This window comes from Pan paniscus, chromosome 16 (genome assembly GCF_029289425.2).
Source record: "Pan paniscus chromosome 16, NHGRI_mPanPan1-v2.0_pri, whole genome shotgun sequence".
Taxonomy (NCBI): Eukaryota; Metazoa; Chordata; class Mammalia; order Primates; family Hominidae; genus Pan; species Pan paniscus.
In genome coordinates, this window is record NC_073265.2 from 55,194,148 (window position 1) to 55,216,341 (window position 22,194).

Consider the following 22,194-nt stretch of genomic DNA (forward strand, 5'->3'; position numbering starts at 1 on the left):
CAGGGCAGACTTCCCTGCAGGGCAGACCTGGTGTGGGGCTGCAGGCCTGAGGGAGGAGAGGGGAGCAGAGCTACTGAGGGAGATGGGGTGGGAGGGGGCACCCTGGGGAGCAGTGAGGGCCTGAGGAGGGGCTCAGCCCTGAGCTGGGGAGTGCTGAGATGCCCCAGAGACTATGTAACCTTGCCACACCAGTTTATTTATTTGTAAAATGTCGGTGGCGCCATCACAGCCCTCAGAGGGCAGTGAGAGCACATGAGATGGTGTTTATGAGTGTTTTGTATTGGAGAACAGTGATACGGATGGACAGCGTGGTGACTGGGCACTCCATTCCTGCCACCACCTGGGGAACGGACACCTCCCCTGAGCTGCCTGACAGGTACCTGATTCCCCCATCATTTGTTAGCCATTTCCAAATTCAGCTCTCCTGGCTCCATCACCCCCAAGGCCACAGTTAAGGTTTCATCCTGTTGGGGGCAGTGAGGATCACTCTGGGTTTACCCGCAGCTCACACGCAGGGGCAGGCGGGTGTGTCAAGCTCATGGACTCTGCAACCTGACTTTTGGGTTCAGGTCTTGGCCCTGGGGCTTTTTGGACCTTGTGCAAGGTGTTAACCTCTCTGTGTCTTAGTTTCCCTATCTGCAAAATGGGAATTACAATAGTATCTTCTTCCAAGGGTAGTGGTGAAGATGAAATAAGTTAATATACGTAATGTTCTTAGAACAGTGCCTGGCCCAGGGTAAGTGCTATAGATGCTTTCAGCGTTTTATTATTACATATGACCCAACAGGAACTAGGCCCACTGCAGGTGCAAGAAGAGGCTATGATTTACCTACTCTGTGCCAAACACTTTTGTAGAGCTTGCCCTGTCTCATGCTCACAACCGTCCTACAAGAAACATCCACATGTGAGGCGAGCAAAGGGTGAACCTGCCCTAAGCCACCCAGGAGGTGAATGGCAAGGCTGAGATGCAAACTCAGGTTTCCCTGACTCAAAGTCCATGCTCTCCCCACTCTGCCAAGCAGCCTCCAGTGAAGACATTTGGGGAGGATGGGATCCAGCATCTACTGAGCACCTACTACATGCTCTATCACCCAGGCTGGAGTACAGTGGCATGATCTCGGCTCACTGCAAGATTCAAGCTATTCTCGTGCCTCAGCCTCCCAAGTAGCTGGGACTACTGGCACCCACCACCATGCCCGGCTAATTTTTGTATTTTTAGTAGAGATGGGGTTTCACCATGTTGGCCAGGCTGCTCTCGAACTCTTGAGCTCAGGTGATCCACCCACTTCGGCCTCCCAAAGTGCTGGGATTACAGGTGTGAGCCACTGCACCCAGCCTGCATGCTGGTTCTTATTCTGTGACATCACCATCTCCCGACACAGAGAATGGAGGTCAAATACAGTACTGTTTTGTCACACCCCTGCTCGAGACGGCAGTGGCTCCCTCTTGCCTGCTGACTTAAGCACAAGACCCCACCTTGGCATGCAGGGCCCACCTGCTCTGCTCCCACTCTTTTCCTTCCACTCCCTACACCCTCCTCGACACCTGTGCCTCATGGCCAGGGAGCCCCTGACTGGCTTCCCTGGGCCTGTCTCAGGGAATTCTATCTCCCTTCTCAGAACTTTTAGGAGAAGCAAGAATATTAATTTTTTAGTGTTTTTGGGAGATAACTTTTAAATAGATTTTTTGTTGTTGTTTTTTCTGTTTTTTGCATTTACCCCCATTGTTAGTTTTCTTATTAGCCCCACCTTGAAATAATTTATTCATGACCTTTTTTTGCAATATCCTTCATTTTCCAGACATAATCACATCTTCTGGCAGGAATCCCTTCCCCTCCTGGGGTTGATAATTACTCTTGCAGATGGAATTATCGGCACTAATGACTAAGGGAGAGGTGGCTGGGAGGGGCTGGGCTAGGGGGCTGGGGAGCTGGGGCACTGAAGCTTGAGCGCAGGGCTAGCAGGAGCTTTCTTTGTTCCAGGCCTGCAGATTTTGTGGGGGGACTAGAGCCTGTGGGCTCTTCTGCACAATGAGGGTGCAAACGCTGACCCCCTGTCTCCTGGGGCTGGTGTAAAGCTCCAATGAAACAAGCTGTTGGGAAGGATGGGTAGAATCCCAGAGTGCAAAGTGGGGATGCTACAGCCCCACCCTACAGGGTTGTTGTGAGGATTAAACACAATATACATAGAACAGAGTGCCTAGCCTAGGGCCCACTGCAAAATATGAGCCATCATCACCCCCATTTGGTTGTCTACTTTCTCCAGACCTTTCAGGGAGGCTTCTCTGATTTGTGGCCCTATCCCTACCCTCTAGAATTGGTGAGGTCAGACCCAGGCCCTGGGTTCTGGCTAGGACTGGGAGCCAGCAGAAGCCCCATCTATGCTGAAGACTTGGACAAAAAGAAAACCGGGTATACTTAAAGCATAGATGCCGCAGATCTGCTCCAATAGCTTCTTTTGCTGCACAGAGATTGCTGTGGCCACTAGGCCTGAGACAAAGCCCCAGCCCAGACCCCAGTAATGAGGGTACTGATAATAAGGACATCAGGAACATGACAGCAAGAGGGTGGTCTGAGATGGCAAATGTTTATTTTTTACAGTAGAAGAGTCAGCAGTTTTCCCTAATAAGCTGTACAGTGGGGTCCCAGAGGGGGAAGGCTGGCCTCATCTTAGTGACATAAAACCAATTTTCCCTACTTTGCTCTGTGAATTAATTGACAACATGACTTAACCCCCTGGTGACTCCCTTTGTGCCCCCACCGACCTGCCACCCCCACCATCCCTCCCTGCCCAGGGAAACATCAGTACGTGTCTGCTGTGGGTACAGGAAGCTCATGAGATGGAGGTAAAGGTGGAAAGAACAGTAGGCTGGGAGTCATGTCACCTGTATTCCATCCCAGCTCTGTTACAATATGCTGTGTGACCTGAGGGAAGTTCACTTTCCCTTTCTGACCTTGTTTTTTTTTGCTGTGCACTGTGGAAGCCCTGAGCATTCTTCCAGCTCCACCATTATGAAGCTGTTTTACAGTGTTACACCTGTTTTACAGCGTTACACCCTGCATCTCGCTCAGTGCGCCCACCGACCCTGAAGGGCTGGCATTATTAATCCATCTCACCAATGAGAAACGGGCTCTAAGAGGCTGTGTTTCCTAAGGTCACACAGCTGCTGAGTGACAGATGTGGGATTCCAACCCAGGACTGTCTGATTCCAAAGTCCATGTCCTTTTGCTTGCAGTGTGTCTTCTCTCCACAACCACATAATAAACCTTGACAAACATTTACTGAACATTCGCTACGTGCCAGGCTTTGTTCTAAATATTTTATCTAATTCAATCCTCAGAGTAACACTACAGCATAGTGCCATTAATTATCCTGTTTTATTGATGAAAAAATGAGGCTTGAGAAGCTTAAGTAACTCCAACGAGACCACATAGGAGGTGATAACAGAGCTAGGACTTGGGTACTGGAGTGTGTGTGTGTGTCTTATTTTTGGATGATCATTTCTGCTATTTTGCAGTGTTTGTACTCCTCTGTTCGCACAGGCATGGCAGCTAGAGGATGAATTCCTCATTCCCGGTGCTGCATTCAGGAAAATCTTTTACTACAGTAATTGGGAAATGAGTCAATAGTGGGAGGTGAGGGGATGAGAAGCTGGTTTTCTGTTCTTAGGGCTAACAGCCTGTAGATCTCAGCTTGATGAAGAATGAAACAATTAGAAAAGAAAATGCACACACATGATATCCATGTCACCTGGCTGTCATTTTCAGTCTGCATTCTCTACTGGTCACACTTCTCTCACTCCCTAGTTCCAGCTTAGGAGCCACCCAAGAGGTGGGCACGCACTCTGCCCAGCTGGGGGAGGCCGGGGGAGCGTAACGTCTTTAAAGGACATTGGAAACCTTGGAGGGAAATTCAATCACTGCTCCACTGATCTGAATTTTCATAACTCTTGCGCCCCGCTCCCACCTTCCCTGGTCAGAACAGCTGAGGTTTCTGTATGACCTACCAGTGGCACAGAGAAAAGTGAGAAAAATGCGGAAACAAATTTGTTCATTTGGGTGATGGAGTGCCTGCTCCCCTCGCCAGCATGCAGGGTTCAATAATGGCAGACAGGGCTTCAAAAAATTGCAGCATAAATAGATGAGCCCTTTAAGGTAATAGAAATGCTGTCATCCTGGGGAGAAATATGGGCCCCGAATCCTATGGGAGGGGACACTGGAGCCCCTCTCCTCTGCTTCCCGCATTCCCGTCTCCATCACAGTGGAGCTGAAAGGGAGCATCTGGGCTGAGGAATGGCCAGAGGGCCCCTTATCTTCCAGACACACAGGATCCATGCGGGAGGAGGCAGCCGGAAGGGGGTCTGAGAAATCAAGTTTTTGCAGCCCTGGCAGTGACCTCACAGACAGTTCACTGCAGGCACCAAGGTGGCAGTAATTAGTCCTACAGCAGTGGAGGAGGCTCCATCAGTCTGGCCGCCTAGGTGAGGCCTTAATTAAGGAAAGGAAGGCTAGTCAGCAGAGGAGCATGGTGGAGCCGAGAAATCAGCCTTCTTCCCCCGTGTGAGCAGGAAGTCTATTCTCGGTTCTGTGGCTGCTCTTGGGAACCCAGGAGCCCTTGGCAACCCTGCTGTTCCCAGCCAAGGGAAATATTCAACTAACTGCTTCCTTTCTCTCACCCCCATTTCCACCTCTACCCCCAAACAGGGCACTCAGGCCAGGACCAGTCATCCTCTTCAAGTGAGAGACCCCTTGGTGTAAATAACAACAGCAGCAGCAGTAGTGGCATCATCATCATCATCAACGGCGATAATAGCTAATGCTTGTTGAAAGATTACTAATATGCTAGACATTCTAAGCACTTTATATTTGCTAATTAATTTAGTCAGCCCAATAATCCTACAAGGCTATGTTATTATTCCTTTATATAAGAAACTAGAGGCAGGCTGGGTATAGTGGCTCACGCCTGGAAATCCAACATTTTGGGAGGCCAAGATGGGCAGATCATGAGAGGCCAGGAATTCGAGACCAGCCTGGGCAACATGGCAAAACCCCATCTCTACAAAAAAATCAGCTGGGCATGATGGCGTGCACCTGTAGACCCAGCTACTTGGGAGGTTGAGGTGGGAGGATCGCCTGAGCCCAGAGAGGTCAAGGCTGCACAGTAAGCCAAGATCGCACCACTGCATTCCAGCCTGGGCAATAGAGTGAGGCTTAGACACACAGACACACACACACACACACACAAAAGGAAATAAAAGAAACTAGGGGCACAGAGAGGTACAATATCTTGCCCAATGTCACACAGCTAATATGCAGCAAAGCTGGTATTCGAAGGCAGAGAATTTGGCACCAGAGTCTCTGCAAACCACTACACAAAATTTCATAAGGCAGAAGCTCATGCCACTGCTCAAAGAATCTGGAGATGGTGTCAGGGGTCAGCTGCTCCAGTCCCACTGTAGCTATCTGTTTACATAAATTTCAGAGAAGCCAACAGGTAGAGTCAAGTCCCAGCCCTACTGGCAAGGCCTCTTGGGAAATGCCATGAATGTCCTTACTGTAAAGCTCAGGAATGTTCCAGAAACTTCTGCTTTAAGGGCATTGGGTCTACCAGGGATTTCATTCATTTCAGGGAGTTTGCTGAGCAAGATATTTGTGTGGTAGGCATTGTAGGCTTGTTAGGAGGTCCAGGGTTAGAGGGAAACATGTTGTTGTCCTTAGGGAGATAGAACCTGAGTATGAGCCACACACAGTGGAAACAAAGGGATGGAATGGTTAATTCCGAAGAGAGGAGTATTCAGGGAAGGCTTCATGGAAGAGGCAGCCTTTGATTTCCTGAAAGGCTGAGAAGGATTTTCATAGATGCGATAGGGACTATGGGAAGGGCATTCTAGGAAGAAAGAGAGGTTTGAGAAAAAGCATAGAGGCCCCAAAGAACATATAGTAGTGCCCCCTTATCCTTGGTTTCACTTTCTATAGTGTCAGTTACCTGAGGTCAACTGTGGCTTTAAAGTAGGTTTGTGGCTGGGCACAGTGGCTCAAGCCTGTAATCCCAGCACTTTGTGAGGCTGAGGCGGGCAGATTACATGAGGTCAGGAGTTCAAGACCAGCCTGGCCAACATGGTGAAACCCCGTCTCCACTAAAAATACAAAAATTAGCTGGATGTGTTGGCACATGCCTGTAATCCCAGCTACTCAGGAGGCTGAGGCAAGAGAATTGCTTGAACCCGGGAGGTGGAGGTTGCAGTAAGCTGAGATCACGCCACTGCATTTCAGCCTAGGCAACAGAGCAAGAGTCCATCTCAAAACAAACAAACAAACAAACAAAAAACAAAAAAACCCCAACAAAGTAGGCTTGTACAATACAAGAAGATATTTTAAGCCTAAGATGAGAGGATTGCTTGGGGCCAGGAGTTCCAGACCAGCCTGGGCAACATAGTGAGACTCCATCTCTACAAATTTTTTTTTTTTAAATAGCTGGGCATGGTGGCACATGCCTGTATTCTCAGCTGCTCAGGAGTCTGATGCAGGAGGATCACTTGAGCCCAGGAGTTTGAGGTTACAGTGAGCTATGACTGTGCCATTACACTACAGCCTGGGCAATAGAACGAGGCCCTATCTCTAAAAAAAAATTTTTTTTTAAAGATATTTTGAGAGGCCACATTCACATAAATTTTATAGCATATTATTATAATTGTTCTATTATTAGTTATTACTGTTAATCTCTTATTGTGTAGTACATACAGAATTCAGTACTGCCCACAGTTTCAGGCACTGGAGGTCTTAGAATGTATCCCTCATGGATAACGGGGACTACTGTACTGTGTGTGGGGAGGAAATGAGTTATGTGTGCTGCAGATTGTGGCAGGACTTAGTGGGAGATGAGATTAGGGCAGACTAGGTTCGAGGGCATATTACAAAGGCCTGGGATTTGAGGTTTATTTGGTGGGCAGTGGGGAGCCACAGAGAGGGGTGATGTGATGCCAACCTGCAAGTGGATGGACAGCTCCACTTAGTCCCCTCATCCACAATTCAGCTAATTCCCTAGCTCAGCGGGGTGTGAAGAAAGGTCCTCACCTCCTGGATAGGATCATCCTCACAAAGACAGGTATTTCAGGACTCTGCTGGCCTGACCACTGTGTCATATGACCCCTCACTCTGCCTTCTCCCATCCCTGTTCACCCTGGTGTTCTGCCTGGGCGCGGACCCTGGATTCTAAGAAGGCACAGAGTAGCCTTGAATCCCCAGCTCATGAGGCTGTCCAAGGTGCTGAAACGATGCCGTTTCCACTTGTAAGCACTCCCACTGGAATGACTAGCTCCCACACCACTGTTTCCGATGGGCAGGGAATTTCATTCCCATTTTATAGATGAGAAATAGAAACCCAGAAAGTTAGCAGAGCTAAAGCTACAAACTCATTTCTTGTTTTCTGGTCCAGGGCTCTTTGCCCCCACTGGGCAGCCACAGTGCAATTTACCAATGCATACCCCAAGTGATTCTATCACTGCTGCCAAGCAAACATGTAAAATGCCCAGGCTCTCTTCCCACCCCCATCTCTATCTCCATTTCCCCAAATGTTGAGAGGCTTGTCCACTCGTACAGTGCCCCCTGAGACCGACCATTCAGGGTGACCCACAGGTGCTTGGGTGGACCTGCCTAGAACAGCAGTTGTGCACGTTCATGGCTCTGATCCATCAGGTATCCGTGGGTACAGCTCATCCCAACACCCTCCTACTGGTATCACGGGCATGGGGGAAGCAACGTTCCCCCACTACTCTCATAGCTTACCAGTAATTGCTGCCATTTCACCAAGTGTCTGTTGTATTTCAGGCACTGGCTTTGAACTTTTCATATAATGTTCCTAATTCTCATAAGCAAAGTCTTGTTTTAGCAGATGAGGAAGTTCCATGTCAGGCAGGATAAGTGGCTTGCCAGTAGTCAGTGTGGGGATTGGAGAGCTAGGATTTGAACTTAGATTTGTCTGGTTCCATGGTCACCCTTCAATCAAAGCTCATCAACTAATATGAGAGTTCAGTGTCTCCCACCACCGCTGGCTTTGTGATCCCAGGCAAGTCGCTAATCCTGTTTGAACTCCAGCTCCTCATCTGCAAATTGAGGAAAGTGAAAGTGCATCTCCATGGGCCCTTGTGAGGCATAAGTCAGATGAAGCATGCAGCCAGGATTCAGTGAGTGTTCACTGCTAGTGTGAATGTGCTTATTACTAGAACACAGGTTCCTGGATGGGGGTCTGGTTAGTCTTTCCACATCCCCACCTGCCCCCTAAGTCCTAGCAGAGGAAACATCCAGTATTTCACATTTCAGTGAACAGGATTCCACTTCCAATGTCCTGGGAAGGAAGTGGAAGTGTGTGAAGGCCAATCCAGAGCCCCAAGCAGGACCTGCTTCTGCCCCATGTCCCTGTGCTCTCGGGGGTGGAGACCACGTGACTAGGGCAGGCATGCCACTGAGCTCACAGGTGTGGTTCTGCACTACTTCATCAGCACTCCTCACGTTTATGCTGAGCCCGAGACCATTCTCAGCCCCTAGAGTCTACTTTCATAAAGCTGTCCCAATATCCTCCCTAAAGACCCCAGGCAGGGAGAGCTGGGGTGGGAGGGGACAGCTGAGGATGCGGTTTCACATCCACTGTCATGGGGGATACTCACATCCAATAGCAGGCAAAACTGATTTACTCCTCCCATCGTTCAGATAGGGAAATGGAGGCCCAGCAAGGTAAAGTGACATGTCCAAGATTACTGAGCCTAGAATGAAGGTCTCCAAACACCCAGAAAAGGGCTCCTTTAATTAGTCCTTAACTGACTACCTATCCTAAAATCATTCAAGGATAAAGGCGCGTACATACATTCACAAACCAAGCAACCAACAAAGGCATTGCTAATTATTACTGACTGCGGGACATCTTGAGGCGAGTCTCTGCTGAGTCTGCTCTGCTGATTGCCCCTACTTTGACCAGAACTGGCTAATTGTGGGAAGTTGCATTCACTCAGAAGCTGGAGTGAGGACAAGAGTAATGGCTTCCCCCTCAGGGCTTGATGCATACAGGAGTGAGTCATGCTGGTTGAGAACAATGAACTGTTCTGTAATCACCTCCTGCAGCCCCTGCCCAACATCCAACAGAGCCCCAGAGGAGCCTTTCCAGGAATAACGAGGCTGGGTGGGAGGAGATGGATGGGAATTTGCTGGGTCTCACCAGGGCAGCTTGACTCACAATCTGTATTAGCCCTGAGCCCCAGGCAGGGGGCATTCCACAGTGAGATGACTCTGGCATGCACCTGTGCCCCAAAGTTCAAGGACAGGAAGTCATTTGCATCTCAGGTGCAAGGAAGAGAGGCAGTGGCCTGGCCTCCAGACTGTTGGAGCACTGGGGACAGTGAGCAAACAGATGCTAGTCTCCCAGGCCTTTCTGGGGCCCCAGTTTTCCCTTGTTCTGAGGAGAATTGAGTAGGCAGGCAACTGGGGATAAAGAAGGGGGTACAGGGAGGAAAGACCCCCAGCAGACACACAGACAATGTATATGACCAGACCGTAAAACCCTCAATGAGCTTCCCACTCCTATGTATGTACATACCTTCTTGCTCCTACTTTCCCCCTTTTCCCCAGAACAGTGTTTCCTGACTTGATCCATGGAGTCCATACAGTGGACCATCTTAGAAGTTAATAGGTTCTTCTCTCTCCCTGTATACACCCCATCCACAGATGCCCAAAGTCCTACAGCTATGCTAGAAGCCAAGCTGGGACAGGGGTCACCCATGAGCAGTGTGGTGCAGTCACCTGACCACTTGGCTACGTGAGATTTTTTAATCCCAAACAATTATTCTCTCCTACCCAAATTCAAAACCCAGGGCACCTCCATTTTACTGTGGAAATTACAACAAAAAATTTACACCAACAAAGGTAAATTAAGAGAAAACCAGACTTCCTTCTCTTTCAAAGATGCCAAAGAGTTCATTTTTACCCAGTTTTATCTGCACTGGGGAGGAAGAAGGGGGATTGTAACTGTTTTTTTGTTTTTTTTTTTAATCTTAGTGTAATCTTAGTAATGTGTTTTTACTTAAACAAATATATTTAGGCCAGAAGTGGTGGCTCATGCCTGTAATCTCAGCACTTTGGGAGGCCAAGGTAGGTGGATCACTTGAGGCCAGGAGTTCAAGATCAGTGTGGCCAACATGGCAAAACCCTGTCTCTACTAAAAATACAAAAATTAGCTAGGCGTGGTGGCACATGCCTGTAATCCCAGCTACTTAGGAGGCTGAGGCACGAGAATTGCTTGAACCCAGGAGGCGGAGGTTGCAATGAGCCGAGATTTTCCACGTACTCCAGTCTGGGCAACAAAGTGAGACTCTTTAAAAAAAAAAATATATATATATATACACACACACACACAATACTTATATATAAATAAAAAAATATATATAACATGTAATCAATATAACAAAATTATTGAGATATTTTATATTCACCTTTTCATACTAAGTCTTGGAAATCCAATGTGTATTTTCCACTTCACATCTCAATTCAGAACTAGCCACATTTCAATTTGAATAGTGTTTTGTTCTGGGCCTTGCTCTGCAGACCAGGGGGCAACCTGGCTTTAAAAGACATTGTCACCAAGCAAACCCTCGCTTGATCTACAAGAATTCCCTGTGGATCAGTGGATCTCCGTCTTAGCAGCACACTGGCCTCAGCCAGACCATGCCTAGACCAAATACATCAGAATCTCTGGGAGTGGGGCCCAGGCATTGATGTTTATAAAGCTTTCCTAGTGATTTCACTGTGCAGCCCAAGTTGAGACCCATGGCTACATATCAGCGTCCTACTCAAAGTGAGGACCACTGACCAGCATTATTGGTATCACTTGGGAGCTTGTTAGAAATGCAGAACCTCAGGCCCCATCCCAGACCGACTGAATCAGAACCTGCAAGTGAACAAGGACCACAGGTGCTTAGAAAATTTACTACTGCCTGAGAAGCCTGCTAGAATGCACTCTATATATCCCATCTTGACACCTGATAGCAACCTTGCGAGGCAGGTGTTCTGTTTCACGGGTGAGGAAACAGAAGTGAAGAGAGGTTGAATCACTGGTCCAAGGTCACACAATTGGTGAGTAGGATAGCCAGGGTGCAACCTAGGTCTGGTTCCAAAGGCCACACTCTTTCAACTGCACAATTGTACCACTTCCTACAGCACAATTAAACATGGCCATAGAGAACCCCTGAGTGTTTGGCTCCTTGAGCCTGCTGGGCATGCCCTGCCTTTGAACAGGATTCCACTTCCAATGTCAAGTTCCCCAGAAACAAATCTCATAAAGACCAGCATAATTCATGAGAAAATACAAATTGTAAACAAACATAGGGAAGATGTTCACTCTCCCTTGTAATCAGAGAAATGCAAATTAGAACAACATTGAGGAACCATTTTCTACCTACATAATTGGCAAAAATTAAGAAAATGTTAGCAAAGTTATTCTGAAATAGGTACATTCATACACTACTGGTGGCAGTGTAGATTTATAGAACACTTGAGGAAAGTAATATGGCAACATCCATCAAGAGCCGTAAATATATTATGCCCACTGACCCTGGGAATTCACCCTAAGGAAATAATTCAAGGGTGCGGTGGGGGAATGCTATTTGTATGAAGATGCTCACTGCAACATTCACTGTTAACACTGGAAACAATATTCAGCAGTAAGAGAATGGCTGAATAAACTGGGGGTACTTCTGCTCCTGCAGTGTTATGCAGCCATTTAAAATGATAATTAAGAAGCCTAAGCAGCAACATAGCAATGTGGGTGAAAGAAAGCAGAATGCAAAACTGTCTCTGTACATTGTGGTTTTTCTGATGTAAAAATATTGTGTGCATAAGGATATGGACAGGGAGGAGCTGGGCACAAAGGAAGGCAACCTTCAGAGTTGGGGGTGATGGAAAGACCCCCTCCTCCTATTATTTTTAGTATTACAAACCCTGGCCCTTTGAGAACAGCTTCAGGGGCTCTCCCCTCATGAAGTCTATCTCTGAGGCGGACACAAGGAGGCAGCTGGGTGCAGGGCCACATTCCTGATTGCACCAGGAGGTGAGGGGAACTGGCCCCGTGGAGGTCAGGAAGGCCACGGGAGGCCCCTCCCATCTTACCATGAAGCCCGGAGCACAAGTGCAGCCCCCAGTGATGCTGTGGCAGTCGGCGCCATTCTGACAGGTGCAAGGCAGCTGGCAGCCATCGCCATAGTAGCCAACAGGGCAGGATTCATTGCAGTGGTGACCAGACCAGCCTGGCTGGCAGGTACAAGCTCCAGTTACTGGGTGGCAGCTGCACAGATGAGAGAAGGGTGAGAAGACAGCTTGTTCTGGGAAGCAGCCATGTCCCCGCCCTCTGTCTACCCCAAGCCTGGCTTGCCTAGGGTAGCGGGATCAAAGGGCCTCTGGGATTAAATTGCTCAGTGCCTTTTCTGTTTATCAGAAGATGCCAAGGCCACATGGTCTCATTAGCACCCAGAAGCTGAGGCTCAGGGTGATTATATAACTACCCTGAAGTCAACAGCAAGGAGAAGAGCAGGATTAGAACACAGGTCTTCTGACTCCCACACAAGTCTTCTTTATAATTCAGACACATGGAAACCAAAATGGAGAGTGGCCTTTTAGTCCCTTGGCTTATAGACTATGCAGTCCAAGGCTTCATCCATCCCTCACCTAAGGTGAATGCCTAGTGTGGGAACAGGACAAGAAGGTAGCAATGATACCCCAGTGGCTCTCCACATTGTAGGTGTTCAATGAATGTTGGGCCGAGTGAAAACAAGACTTTGGGCCAGATGTGGCCTCCTCTCTCTGGCAATGTCTGCCCTGGAGAGAGCAACCCCAACCTACGCTTTGCCAGGCTCTTTAACAGTGAGCAAGCTCTTCTCCATCTCCTGTTTAGGCTAGAGAAAGGACCATTCGGCTAGAGGCAGGGGATCCCTGGCATGACCTCCAGAGAGTAGGGCAACCTCTAGCTGGCAGCCATCTGATCCAATAGCCAATGTCTATTCATGATCAGCGGGATGCCAGTTGTAACCATGTGCTGTTCAGAACTTCTGCGGGAGCATAATTGACCTATGGCCCCAGTGCTGAGTTTGAAATCCAGAGGCCACATTTCCCCTGCGCCACTTCTAGCTGGAACACAGCAGGGATACTAAGGTGGGCACACTCTTGGGAGATCTGGGACTCCTCTGATGGTTACCTTGGCTTTAAGATACCCCATCCTGGCAAACTTTCTTAGAACCGTGCTGTGGGTTAAGACTCTTTCTCCCAACTTTCCTTCCTTCCTTCCATGTGATCTGTCAGCTCTCCCAGCCTCCTCAGCTTCCTCCCCACTTTCCCTCACAGATGCTTCCCCTAGTAAACCTCTTGCTCTTGGTATCTGCTTCTGGAGCAGCTCAAACTAACACACCAAAGAAGTGCTGGGTGGTAGAGACAAGCCTTTTAGATTCCTTGTGGCACTGGCCTGCCTGCTCTGGAGCCCAGCTCTGGGGATAAGGTCAAGAGAAGCATGCCCTGGGCTGGCAGGGAGAACCTGGGGCAAGTCTTGGTTCTGCTAACTTCCATGGGGCCTTGGCGCCTTGCCCCGCTGGACCATTGATGGATCCCCAACACCTGGCTCATATTCACTGCCCTGGTGAATATTTGGAAATGAATACAGCTTCCTCTAAATATAATTATCTTCCATTGATTCTTTATTCTTTTCTACTGATTTATCATCTGTCTTCTCCACTAGGTTGCAGCTCCATGGGGGAGAGCCGTTTGTCTTGTTCCCTTCTCAGGGCCCAACAGAGTCCCTGGCACACTGGAGGTGCTTAATATATATTTAGAAAATTAATTAACGAGCAAACTAATTGTGTGAAGCCTAGCCAAGCTGTTTCTCTTCTAGGGACCCTGGTTTTCTCACAGAAAATGAGGGGGTGGACAGGAACAGGCAATTCCTGAATAATACTTGCAAGTAGCTAGTAATCATTTCAGAAAAGTGTTTAGTCTCATTAATCAAGTCTAAACAACAATTGGACACCACTTTTCCTCCATCAAAACAGTGCAGATGCTTTAAAATGCTGGTAAAGGTTTCAAAACAATCTGAGGCTACATATCAGGAGACTTACTTTTAAGTCTTTAATACTTTAATACTTTTATTCAGACTCTGGTCTCATAATTCCATTTCTAAGACTCTATCCTAAGGAAATAATCATAGTTGTGGAGAAAGATTTATGCACAGAGATGTTCCCTGAAGCATTATTTATAACAGTGGAAAATGGAAGCAATTTAAATAATAATAAATAATATGTGACTAGGCTATTGAGGCACCAGGCACGTTATATATATATTTCTAATCGTCAAATAAGCCTGTGAATTAGGTATTTGAGCCTGTATTTCACAGATGGCATTTAGAGGTTATGTGACTTGCCCAAGGTCACATAGCTAAGACAGTGAGTGGCAAAGTTGTGATTTAAACCCAGGTCTGTCTGGCCACATTTTGTCCACTGCCTCATGCCACCTCTCACCACAGGGTATTGGTTAAATGAATTATGACATCCATATGAAGGAATGCTAAGAGATGTATTCAGTTGTTTCTCAAAATGTTTAATGATATAAGGTTAAGTGAAATAATCACATTGTATACAAAGCCATTTCTATCAATGCTGCGTCTGTTGGCTAAATCAAATCTTTCAAATATGAAAATATATCAAATCTAAAATATGAAAACGATATAGACATCAACAGATTTACCCCAAAATGGCTTTTGTGCTATCTCTGGATTGAGAAACTGAGTGATGCTAAGTTTTTTCTTTAAATGTATTCCCTAACTTACCAAAACTGAGCATCTATTTTATTTATAAACAGATGTAAAGCAATAAAAATTGTAAATATCTAACAAAGAAGAATGGGTGTAAAGGATGAGTGTTCAAAGACTTTCTGACCTTTACAGTTTGAGAAAAATTCCTCTCTGAGCCCCAAGGCACTGGAAGGGGAGACAGCGACCTGCATGGGTATCGTGGGGAAGGCGTGCCTCTTGGTGGCCCTGACGCTCTGCTAGATGGTTTTGGAGCACTCTTCTCTTTAGGTTGCATCTTTCCAAGAGCTTCCTTTGAGGTTTAGGGTTAGCGTAGAGAGACTGGCTCAGTCACGGTTGTGGAGACTGACATGCTTGAACCTAGGAATGACCTGGCAGGTCTTGGCTACAGCCATCAGCTCTGCTGAGCACTGGAGATTCTAAAAGGTCTCAGGCACCTTTCTGCCTCTTCCATCAATAGATGCTTCTGCTGTCTCTGCCTAGCAAATGGTCAAGCTGGAGCTCATCCATTACACGCTCTTACTTTGGTGAGGGCACCACCTTGTGAAAAGCACACTCCACACACAACGAGCTAGCAAATGCTGACCTAAGTACTCTGTGCATTTCCTGCTTTTGATCTCTGCTGCCATCACTTTGGCTGCTCAGGGATATGTTAGGCACTAATTTTACTCTCTACTCTGAGAACCAGAAGGCTCAAAACCAAATCTAAAATCATTCCTTTTTTTTTTTTCATATCCCTACAATTCTACTAGAAATGGGATATCTACTTTCTTAATTTGATTACTCTACTCATCTTATAGAAACTCCAAAAGTCCCTTTGAAAAGAGGATGGAGAGTGACAGCTGACTGATCATGATGGAGAGCTGTGATTGCCATGCTTGGAACCTTTGTCCCTCAGCAGAGTGACTTGCACAGCCCCTCTCCCAGGCATCCCTTCTTCCTGGTGGTGGGCCCCATTCTCTTGAGTCACATGGCAGGCCAGGGAGTGCTGTTTTTGGCTCAGGCAGAAGTTACAGTCACTTGTGTTTAGCCTGGTTCCGTTCTCTCTGGTTTTTTCTTTTCTCCCATTTCCCCCAGACATAATCACAAGTTAATAGGAACCAAAAGCTGAACAATACAGGAATCCTTCCAGAGTGGATTTTTCTGCCTTTCTTTCAGCTGCTATGAGATTTCTATCAATGCTGCATCTGTTGGCTAAATCAAATCTTTCAAAGGTAATACACGATCATGGCTGCTGGAATTAGTCTATGACAACCCAATTGTGGAGGGGACATTTAAGATCCCTGACACACAGGTGCTTTCTCTCTCAAGGTTATTCCTGTATAAAGGAGGATGGTTTCTTTGTGTGTGCTACAAATAATTGATAAAGGGAATGAAGAGTTGGAGAATCTCACCAGCCACTTCTTCCTTCCCAGGGCATGGATTCAATCTCTGTGCAGCAGCCTTGCCGGAAGGGCACAGACCAGAGAGAGGCTGGAGCTGGGTGGCTAGGGCTTTCTTTGGCTGGGGGCTGGGATTACTTTTTCTGCCTAGGAAAGATGCTCAAGACCTTGCACACTGTTGTGGTGGGGGCTTTGTTGTAAGTTCTGCAGAAGGCCGGGAGCTTTGAGGCTAGGCTTCTAGGGATCCCACGTTCCTTCTCTCAGGGAGTTGGGTGGAAGCTTCACTTTCAAAGACCACAGGAAAACATTTCCCCCACTGGGTTGATGAAAGGTGATGGACAGATTGGGAAACTTATGCATAGAGAGGAGAAGGACGTATATCTTATGTGCATATATCAAGTGCCCTTATTACGGATACTTGCTTAGACAGAGATAGGTTTGAGGGCAGGACTCAGAAGTCCCAATCCCCACTCAGTACCTGAACTTTAACTGTCTTAAGATTAGAAGTCACAGAGTCATTCCTTTGCTTTTCTTGAATCTCAAGAGAAGACTCTATAATGGGCCAAAAAAGGCTCATGGGAAGAGAGGGGCTGCCCTCCATCCACATAGAGGAAGAGAGCTGTTTTCTGGTGTCCATAAGAACAATCAAGTGCAGCACGAGAGAGTTCATTTAGCCCAGAGGCTCTCAACCTCTGGGAATTTTTCCTGCCCCACCCCACCCTGGGACATCCGGCAATGTCTGGAAACATTTCTGATTGTCAGAACTTGGGCAGGGGAAGAAGGGTGCTACTGGCATCTAGTGGGTAGAGGCCAGGGATGCTGCTCAACATTCTACAAAGCACAGGACAGCCCTCTACAACAAAGAATTACCCAGCCCAAAATGTTCATGGTGGCAAGGTTGAGAAACCCTAACTTCAACTGAACAAAAACTTTGTGCCAGGGGCTCAGTCACTGGGCCAGTGTACCAAGAGAAAGGGAGAAATATGTTTTTTTAAAAAATAGGGTTGACTTCAGCTAATGGGTAGAACCTCCTAGAGGGATGGGCTGTTTAAGATGAGTTCAGGGACTCCTTTTACTGAAGGCCTACTCTGTGCAGGCACTGTGCAATGCTGAGGCTAGAGGCCACAGGGATGGACAAGCCAGGCTGCTGGTGCCCTCAAGGAGGTGGTGATGCAGACTCAGAGGAGACCAGGCTGGGGAGTAGACTGGTGGGCACGCTCAGAGCCCCCACTCTGAAGAACTGCTACTCCCTCCCAGTCCCTGAAACATGATACATTTTAAAGACAGTAAAGCAAATAATCATCAATATTGGATGGGCTGAGATTAGCGGGAGAGAAGAGGGGGAGTCCTTTCAGATTAATAATGCATCGAGGACTCCTTCAGAGGAAGGATGAATTATACAGGGCATGGTTGCCCAGGCACAGGAGGAAAACAGTAACCCTTTAATTTGGGGCTTGGTTAGATTTCTGCGGCAGGAGCTCCCTGCATTGGACCCCGGCATCAGCCTTGCTTCCTGTCTTGGAGAGGGTCCTCCCTCAGCTTCCCAGCAGGAGCGACAGATTCTGGAATCTTAATATTTAGACACATGTAACAGTCTGAGCCAGCTGCCCAGTCCCCTGACCAGCCATATGAGATTTCTGTAATTAGCGCCTTGGAGCTCTTACTCTGCTCTCCAAACCCAGCCCAGATGCCACCTCTTCTAGGAAGCCTTCCCTGACCAGCATCACATAGTCCTGGGTCACAGTTACTTGGGCACATGTTGGGACCCAGCAGGGCCAGCCACATATATTTCATCAGTTCTAAGATGTACTTCTCCTCTACATTTTCACATCTCTGATATTGGGTAATTCATATCTCTGATATTGGCTATACAATCAATGGTATGTCATGGTTCAGTTGATAGAATTTTCCTAGTAGTAACCCAAATAAAGCTATGCCTCACTACTGGTATTGTCTTGTATTTGAAGAAATACGGCAGAAGGTGCTCAGGGTTTCCTCCTCATAGCCCAGCCCTGCAGGCGCTCAGTGTTTGTTGAATGAATGACCGAGTGAATGAATGCTTAGGTCATGGACAGGCCAGCTCCACTGGCTCTAGCACCCTCTCTGGACAGTCTCTTTCCCGGGCCTTCCACCTCTGCCTCACACCACCCCAGCTGCTCCACTCCAGGGAGGGAGGACCTTTTAGTTTAACTCATAACACTTGCCGAGATGCCTCTGCTTGCAGTGAACGAGGCTCCAGAGTGATTTGTGAAAGATCAAAGCCTGGAAACGAAGAAGGGCCCAGGCTAAGTCCTGGCCGTCCCAGCGACAGGGCTGCAAAGCAGAGGGATTCTCTGTCTGCCCTGCAAACAGCAGCAGCACCCATGCCCAGGGTGGCCGGTCTTCCCTGGGCTGTCCGTAGGCCTGAGGGAGAAGGGATGCTCCCCTGACCTTCATCACCCAGATAAGAGGCAGCCATGATAAAGGGCTGTGGGGGCGTTCATCCGGGGCTGACAGTCTCAATTGTTACCTGGGGCAGTGCCAGCTGGTGCGTGAAGCGGGCAGGGAGGGGAGCTGGAAGCAGTAGCCCAGAACAGCTCTGCCTTCACAGGTTCAGGCTCCTTTGGAAGTGGGGGGTGGAGGGACAACTTCTGCCCAGATGTCCCCAAGCCACAAATGACACAGAGTGCTGGGGGAGGGGCTGGCCCCAAGTTCAGGCCCTGATAAAGGGCTGCCCCTGTTGTTCCTGCTCCTCTAGCCTTGCCAGGGTCTGTTGGGACAACCCTCCTTAGGCCCTGGATGGCCCTAGTGATTTTTAAGGTCCCTTCTAGTCCTGACCTTCTGCAGCTCAAGCCTCTACTTCTGCCCTAGTGGCCGTGTCTCTGGTTGGATGCCACGCAAGTGGAGGGGAAATATTCTCCAGGACAATGTGCTCAGAGCTTGTGGCACCCGAGCCCTGCCATCCTAGCCCCCAGGGTCATGCAGCTGTGCTCCACCCCACCTCCTTGTTCTCTCCTTGCTCCCATGTGTGGAGTCTCAGACAGGCACATTTGGAAATGCAGGTAGCCAGGTGTGGTGGACAGAGGTGAGTGATCTGGCTCTAGTCCTGACTGTGGCTATGTGGCCTTGGCTTCCCCTTCTTTTCATCAAAGTGGTTCTCAGGGCTCAGTGCTGAGGTCCTAGCCCTTTCCCCCACCTTCCTGGATGTCCATGCTAGAGGTGGGGGGCCACATCCTAGCAAGCCTCCTCTCTACCTGAGCACCCCCCGCCCTTGTCCCGGGCTCGCCCATTCCCAGCTCCTACCTGATGGTGTTGTCAGTGTCACAGGGGCAGGGCAGGGTGCAGCCTGGGCCATGCAGGCCCTCCGGGCACAGTCGCTCCTGGCAGCGTGGGCCCTTGAAGCCAGGCTCACACTCGCAGGCACCCGTGGTGGGTGAACACTGCCCCCCATTGTGGCAGTCACAGCGCTGTGAGCACTGGAAGCCGAAGGACCCGAAGGGGCACTCTTCTTGGCACCTGTGGGAGAGCAGAGTGGGGCTGAGGCTGTGGGCCAGGATCCCTCACCTGTGCTTCAAGATCCTCCAGGATGTGGTCCTCCTGGCCATCTGGCCCAGGCCTGGTGTGCTCCACCCTGCTCACAGCCTCCTCCCCTTTTCTCTCTCCTCCTCCAGGAAGTAGTCCATGGTTTAGTTCGCCCCAGTCATTTCTGCCTTTCATGCCAGGTCTGCTCAGTCCCCCCAGCAATGAGTTTGTACCACCATATTTTATTGATTCCAAGCCTAATAATTTTTAAAAATTAAAGTTGTGGTGAAATATACAGGTTATGGTTTAAATGTTTCTCTCAAAATTCTCATTGAAACTTAACACCCAATGCAATGGTATTAGGAGGTGTGGCCTTTGGGAGGTGATTAGGGTATGAATGGATTAGTGCTTTCATAAAAGGGGCTGGAGGGAGGCAGTGAGGTCCCTTTCTTTCTTTCTTTTTTTTTTTTTTTTTGGCTCTTCTATTCTTTTCGCCCTCTGAGGATGCAGGCTTCAAGGCACCATTTTGGAAGCAGAGATTGGGGCCCTCATCAGACACCAAACCTGTCAGACCCTTGATCTTGAACTTCTCAGCCTCCAGAACTGTGAGAATCAATGTCCATTGTTTATAAATTACTCAGTCTCGGGTATTTTGTTATAGCAGCATGAGCAGACTAAGGCAGTACACCCCATAGAATTGACTATTTTAACCACGTACAGTTCAGTGGCATTAAGCACATTCGCACTGTTGTGCCACATCACCACCACCCATCTCCAGAATGTTTCCGTCTTCCCAAACTGAAACTCCGCACCCATTAAACAAAAAACTGTTTAGGTAGGTTTAAAAACACCTTGCTTTTTTTGTTTGTTTGAGATGGAGTCTCACTCTGTTGCCCAGGCTGGAATGGCATGATCTTGCTGCAACCTCCGCCTCCCAGGTTCAAGCTATTCTCCTGCCTCAGCCTCCCGAGTAGCTGGGACTACAGGGGTGCACTGCCACGCCCAACTAATTTTTGTATTTTTACTAGAGACGGGGTTTCACCATGTTGTCCAGGATGGTCTCAATCTCTTGACCTCATGATCCACCTGCCTCGGTCTCCCAAAGTGCTGGGATTACAGGCATGAGCCACCTTGTTTTTAAAAGATATTTTTATATCTCTGAAATTAGATAAGTCTTGTAATTGGTGACATGTCATAGTTTAATTGCCAGTGTTTTTCATTCTTTGCAGCATATGAAACAGTGATGCATCTTACAATCAGTGGCACCTTAGATTTGATGAAATGGGGTGATTTTGTTTCTATACAGTATCTCTGGTTTTTGAGCCTTTGGGCCAGATGTACAGTCTCTCTTGTCCTACTGGGAGACATATCTCCTCCCTGACTGCAGATTTTCCCTCGAGTAGAGGAAGTGTCTTCCTGCATTGGACTATAGAATAGAATGCCCTGTGACAAGGCTATTTTCCCTTCCTTGGAAGAAGGTCCCCTCAAGGTAGGGGCTGAGTCTCTCCCATCAGCCTGTGAGCCCCTAAGGAGGAAGCCTGGGACCACCTTTGTGTCCTGTGTGTGTCTGGGCTAGTACTTGGAGCTCCCAACATAAGGATAATTATTCAACTTCATTTAACTCACAGCCATGGGTGTGGCTCCTCCGTGGGCGAGTGTGACCCCCACTGCTGACCACCTGGTTTCCTGAATGTGCCTCAGCACCCCTTACCCCCACCCTGGGCTCTTTCCCAGAGGATGCAGACTTATTGTCACAGCAACTAGATCCGGATAAGTCAAGGGTTAAACCTGGGGGAATAGGGGTAAAAGAGGGGGACGACTTCTGGCATCCCAAAGACAAATGGAAATGGCCTCTGGGGTTCTGGGATATCTTTGTTCCAGCACTGATTCAACAGTGCGGATGGATAATGGAGAACTAACCTAAAGCTCTGACATCCTCTTCTTTTTCGTAAAATGGGACGATACTCACTAAACCTCATCGGGTTCTGTAAGAATTAAATGGGATAATGTGTGTAAACATTTAGAAAGGCGCCCAGACCATAATTGGGGCTCAATTAGAAAAGTTAGTTATTTTCACTAGTACTCATGTTAATATTGTTTTCAACAGTTCTTATAACAGAGCCCATCTGACCTTCTGGCCTTAAATTCAGGCATGAAAAAGCCCAAAGGGAAAAATTCTAAAATGTTAATAGTAGAGTAGATTTAAGGAGTTAGTGTTTTAATTATCATATGTTTCCATTTTCCAGGTTTTCTGTATATCTTCTACAGTAATCAGAGGGGAAAAGCAATTTAAAAAAAAATACAGCTCTAACTTCTTTATTATGTATTTTGGAGGATCGTGGGGGTGGAAGTATTCTACAGACAGGGCAGGGAGATTCTGTGTCTGGGTGACTCAGTTGTCTATGGTGAGGGGGTGACTCAGTTGTCTATGGTGAGGGTGAGTGGTCAGACCCTCGTGGATGTGGCAGGGCCAGCTAGCAAGT

At 48.0% G+C, this 22,194-nt stretch overlaps 1 protein-coding gene across 32 annotated transcripts in view; it reads right to left on the bottom strand.

Moving 5' to 3' along the window:
* MEGF11 (multiple EGF like domains 11) overlaps positions 1 to 22,194 on the bottom strand; it is a 375,762-nt gene that overhangs the window by 50,113 nt on the left and 303,455 nt on the right. For all 32 annotated transcript variants that reach the window (XR_004666566.3, XR_004666558.3, XR_004666559.3 and 29 more), the window contains 2 exons: positions 19,493 to 19,705; positions 12,149 to 12,323 (listed from right to left, as the gene is read on the bottom strand). Coding sequence is in view for 23 of the 32 variants with exons in the window: in XM_034938970.3 (XP_034794861.2) it covers positions 12,149 to 12,323; positions 19,493 to 19,705 (388 nt within the window). In the remaining 9 variants the exon portion in view is untranslated. The remainder of the gene's footprint in view (positions 1 to 12,148; positions 12,324 to 19,492; positions 19,706 to 22,194) is intronic.